General features: G+C 34.3%; 1 protein-coding gene across 1 annotated transcript in view; it reads left to right on the top strand.

Moving 5' to 3' along the window:
• The window catches only part of gro (TLE family member transcriptional corepressor groucho), a 79,732-nt gene that overhangs the window by 46,292 nt on the left and 27,743 nt on the right, over window positions 1-5,697 (top strand). The window contains exons 6-9 of the mRNA XM_018508823.1: window positions 4,334-4,396; window positions 4,488-4,562; window positions 4,754-4,786; window positions 5,595-5,693. Of these exons, the coding sequence (XP_018364325.1) occupies window positions 4,334-4,396; window positions 4,488-4,562; window positions 4,754-4,786; window positions 5,595-5,693 (270 nt within the window). The remainder of the gene's footprint in view (window positions 1-4,333; window positions 4,397-4,487; window positions 4,563-4,753; window positions 4,787-5,594; window positions 5,694-5,697) is intronic.

Genomic DNA, 5,697 nt, shown 5'->3' with positions numbered 1-5,697 from the left:
CCCGCAATCCCCGACACTATCCCTCGCATCCTCTGTCCATTTTTTCGTCGAACCTTTTTTCGTCGCCCGCCCTTCTTCTACACCCACCTAACCATCCCCGGCTTCGCTCCCTCCCGTCCCCTTTGCCACCTACTGTCGAACAGAGCGAAATCGAACTGACGTGGACGCGGCAGTTTTCCATCTTTCTATTCCCCCGTGGGGGCGATGACATTTTTTTCGGTCTCTCAACTTTTAGATCTACGCGGCCGAGCTCCTCTGACGTGAAAATATCGCTGGAGCGATATTGGCGCGGCATTTCTATCGATACAAACCCGCTACTAAATACTTAGAACGTACGATTTTACCCTCGCCAATTCACCGTCGCGAGTCGTTGAGATTGAATGAAATTATTCAGTCGATTGAAAAAATATGTAACTGTACAGTGATTTCTGTTTAACCCTTAATTCACACGATTGGGTCATTCATTTTGTCCCTTCATTGAAATACTAGTATTTGGCTAAATAATAATGGTCTTTGTCTTTCCTTTTTTTAAATACACAACTTTATAACTATTCTCTAAAGACGTTAAAGTGTATGTAAGAATCACTTAATAACTTTCATATAAAAGTAAAATAACTTATAAAAGTGATGAAAATTGATTCGGGACTCAATCAATTCGCAATTCATCGTGTATAGTAGGACTAACTATATTAAAGAATCAGAATATATATCATCGTGTACTAAGAATTTTAGTACATTTTTAGTACGATGGATCATTCATGTCCCGGATGTACTTCATCTTTAGAAAGTATTTATAAAGTTGTGTATTTAAAAAAAAAATTGTATGTAAATATTATAACTACACTGTTAAATCTATAGTGTCAAATTTAACCTAATGTGAGTCACCACTACTCCTACTAAATATATCGTTATTTTTTACTCTACTAGTCGATTATTTTTCTCGAATTCGACTGTAATTGGTCAATTTCTTTCTGTATAGTGTCAAATATAACCATTGTTTTAGTAAAAAATAACGATATTATTGAGTAGGAGCAGTGGCGACTCACATTAAGTTAATTTGACACCATAAGATTTAACAGTGTATCTAGACAACACAAAATGTCCAAAATTAAGACACGAGATGTTTTTGGCGTCTAAAAGACATCTTAACCCCGGATCTACAATAGAGTTCTAAGCTTTAAGGCCTAAGAAATGGACGAATCATAGTCGATTATTTTTCTCGAATTCGACTGTAATTGGTCAATTTCTTACGACTTAAGGCTTAAAACACCTATTACAGATCCGCGCTAAAGACGTCTTATGTCTCAATTTTGGACTTTGTGTTGTCTGAATAATTATTTGGTGCGCCTAGTTTTTCAGAGAAAAGAAATGCGCAGGACACGAATGATCCAATCGTGTGTACTAAGAGTTAAATTAATTATTTGAAAATACAGAAATTGATTTGCGATTACCATCGTGCAATCAGAGGTGATAAATAGGCGACAAAATACAAATATTTCTTTCATGTTGTGGTTATGTGAAAGTCACGTGGCGATCGTGAGCTTAATCGCGATCCGATTCGATCGACGCACATTAATGAGTAGCCACCCCACTGTACGAGGGGTGAACCGACGAGCTGTGCATGTATGTTCGTCGAGCACTCGTCATGCGACATGTGATTACCGCGATGTAGCCCCGCAATGCCGTGACACGTGTGTCCTGTACACACAATTCGTATCGCACCCCCTATACAACCGGCCTCGATTTCTCAATTAAGTCTCGAATTATTCAAAACATAACTGTGTAACGTTAAACCTATGCACGCGACATTAAATTTCGAGTAAATTTTCGGCGTGTTACTTGTGCAATTGAGGGGTTGAATTCTGTAACAGCTAAAATAGACGTGGATTTCGCGGGCTAAGTTCTTATTGTCCGCCGGGTTAATTATGGACATCGCTCCAGTTTAGATTTTAATGATTAATTCTTGAAAATTTTCTAGCGCATTTTTCTTGTGTTTAAACTAAATTTATAACTTTTTTTATCTTCAAGTTTTAAACGGAAAAAGTAACTAGTAAAAGGAAAAATTTTAACGCATTTTTGTGTTCGACTCGTCATATCTTAGCTAATATAAATATTTTTTTTAAACTTTCACAGAATAAACCAACATATTTTTCGAAAGGATATAAAAAAGTTTTTGAAACATTTCACAGCCGAATGTCGAATTTTTCAAAATGTTTCTTCCAAATTCGTAGTTTTATTCATTCGATCACAAAGTTGTCTTTTTCAAATTTCGTCTTTTACATGAAATCCGCACGTATCCTGTTATAGAATTCAGTTCTTCAATTTTGCAAATGGATCAGTCATTTTGAAAACGACATGTGCTGTTCTTTAATTTTCGGAAATGGAGATATGACGGAATGTTTTTTAAAAGCGCGCATTTACGGCGCGTATCAAAAAAAATTATGCATCTGTCATCTAGGAATTATTCTCTTTGGAAGCAACAGTCAATAAAATTAAAGTGTATTTTATTTCCTTTTAAAAATCGCGATGTTCTTTATTCGCTTTTTATTTTACTTTTGACCGCTAAGATAAATTACCCAAATTGTTAGCTGTTATTTGAAAACACATTTGATTCGATTATTCGTCGTGTGTTTGCAAATCAGTGTTGGGTAGTATGCATCTAGATACATGTATAGAGTACATTTTGTGTATCTAACTTGTGTCTGAAATACATTTAAATTTGAGTATTTGTATTTGTAGCTAGAGATACACAAACACACCCCCTTACAGTATCTGAACTTATTTTCAGATACATTTCCTTAGCAAAGGCATGATTCTATCATATGTGTGATAACGTCACTCCTGATTATGGCCTGTACAACTAATAACGAATAAAATGTCTGGAAAGTTTGATCGTAAATCATTTTACGATCTCTCTAAAATCTTTGAAATGAAATTAAAGAATAACAATGAAATTAAAGAATAACAAGCTAGTGTTGAAAAAAAGTGGCTCAATTGTCAATTTTTAAAAGTAAGATTTTACTCTTTAGAGATTTCACTCCAATAATTTTAAAGAGTATAATTGCAAGTTTTTGCAATTTCATTTTCGTTTGCCGTATCATGTTATAATTAGAGTGATAATAGTTGCTTTCCATTTGCACACAAGTGAAACTGAGTCTGAAATGAGCTGAGTATTTCATACTCAGATTAATGACGCCATTATTTGCTTAGTTTGGTAAAAAGTTATCACAGACAACACAGGTTCGAATCTGACTTTTTGAAGTGAGTTTACGAGACTCATTAAAGCACACGGTCTCGATCTTGTGCAGATTATAGGCAAAAACTCAATTAAATCTCACTTGTCAAAATGTAAAAGGAACACGTGCATTCAACTGAGTTATGACGACGTCACAAGTGAGAATTATCTGAGAATCAGTGTAAATGGAAAGGATCTATAGTAAGAATTATTAGTGTCAAAACAGTTTTTGTTTGCAAAAAAACAGCACATGTGATTTTATACACGAGGATCTTTATAGTTACTTTATTATTATTATATTATGATTTAATGTCTTTAAAACAATAAAACCAAAAGTGATTAATAAATAATTTATTTAGTACGTTTCTTAAATATTATCATTATTATAATAAAATACAGGGTGTCTCAAAATAATCGCCAAAATATTTCATAGGCAAGTAGAGCGGACTAAACTGAGTTGAAAAGTCCTGTACCATTTTGCAATTTTTGCAATAGTTTACAAGATATTAATTATTAAAAATTATCGAAAATTGGTTTTCAATAATTTTTTACTCAAATACTATCAACTTTGCAAAAAAACTACAAGAGACAAAAATTGTTTGTTTTCTTCTCTAAAAATCTTTTCAGAATTTTTTCAAAATTTTTTAATACCGTACTTTCTTATTTTGTTGGTAAAAATAAGAAAATGCAGTACTAAAAAGTTGATAAAAAATTTCTAGAGTTCTATGAGAAGAAAATAAACAATTTTTGTCTGTTACAATTTTTCTGTAAAGTTGATAGTATTTGAGTAAAAAATTATTGAAGACCAATTTTCGACAATTTTTAATAATTAATATCTTGTTAACTATTGCGAAAATTGCAAAATGGTAGAGGACTTTTCGACTCATTGTCAGTTTAGTCGCTCTATCTGCCCATGAAATATTTGGCGATTATTTTGGGACACCCTGTATAATATAAGATGTAATTTAAAAGTATCTGATATATGTATCTGAAGATACTTTTAAAGTATTTGTATCTTTATATAAATACATTTTCGCGCATGTATTTGTATCTGTATTTAGGTATATTTTTCAAGTATGTTACCCATCACTGTTGCAGACGGAAATCGCGAAGAGGTTGAATGCGATAATCGGGCAAGTGCTTCCGTTCCTGGCGCAAGAGGTGAGTCTTTGACTTTCTGTTTGGCACGCGTGCCGTGCGATCTCACAATCGAGTGTGACGACGACGCGATAATGATAGCATGGCATTGCAGCATCAGCAGCAGGTGGCCAATGCCGTGGAGAGGGCGAAGCAAGTCACCATGTCCGAACTGAACGCTATTATCGGGGTAAGTAGCCGCTCACCATTAACTTCCTAAGTCATCGGCTCTAATGAGATAGATCGTAAAAATGTATCCAGAAAAAATTCTTTTTAACTCTAAATAGTTCGCGTCCTATATCGGCGAATTTAATCTTACGATTGAATAATTGTTATTTGAGTGCAACTTGACACGGTTTTTTCTTTTTTTCATTTTTGCAGCAGCAACAGCAGCAAGGTCTCCAACAGCTACTGGTGAGCATTTTATACCACATTTAATGCATAAAACATGGTTTAAGTTTATATTTCTGTTATTTATTGGACGATGATTTGGAATCATTTTATAATGAGATTCATCTTAAAGTAACGTGTTATGACATTTTGCTGATGAAAATGTCATGAAAAATTACGCGTTGTTAGGAATAAGGAGAACAATTTAATACGTTGATCGCACGAATTACGTGATTAATTTTACGAGAATCTAATTAGAGATTATACACAGCCGTTAGATATCAAAGGAGCAACGGTAACCCAATCTCTCGAGTTAAATAATATTTCATTGTTCTTAACTTTCATATATGTCAAAATATAAATCAAATTAATTTCTGCGGTTGAATTGCTTAGTTTCAAACAACATCTGCGTATTAACATATGGTAAATAATAAATTTAATTAAATTTAACCAAATTTACTGCATTTCTTGACTCTTTTGTTTTAGTTAAATCACGACACAATGAACGGAACAACGGCGATCCAGAAATGATTAAAAATAACTCAAATTGGATATGATTTGACATAAATTTAACAAGATACATTGTGATAGTAAAGAAACGCAAAAATTTTTAACTCTTAGTTTAATCTATTGATAATACCTTTCTAAATATTGTCCGAAATTAGATAGTGTTGATTGATGTTACCGGTGGCTCGCACGGTTAATCGACGAAAAATGAATTAGGAGTAAAGTCATATAAAGCACGCTCGATGGAAACGAAGAAAAAGAAACCGGGAGAGAAAAAGGAGTGAGAGGTATCCCATTACAAATGCTTTTTATCTCGATATCGCAGCAACAGATCCATGCTCAGCAACTGCCTCACGGAGCGGTGGTCGGCGGTCTTCCGCCGGGCGGTCTGCTGGGCTTCGCAGGTGCGGCCGCGGCGGCCGCAGCCG

This window comes from Trachymyrmex cornetzi, unplaced genomic scaffold, assembly GCF_001594075.2.
Source record: "Trachymyrmex cornetzi isolate Tcor2-1 unplaced genomic scaffold, Tcor1.1 scaffold11, whole genome shotgun sequence".
NCBI classification, from domain to species: domain Eukaryota; kingdom Metazoa; phylum Arthropoda; class Insecta; order Hymenoptera; family Formicidae; genus Trachymyrmex; species Trachymyrmex cornetzi.
This window is presented reverse-complemented; position numbering and strand designations above follow the sequence as displayed.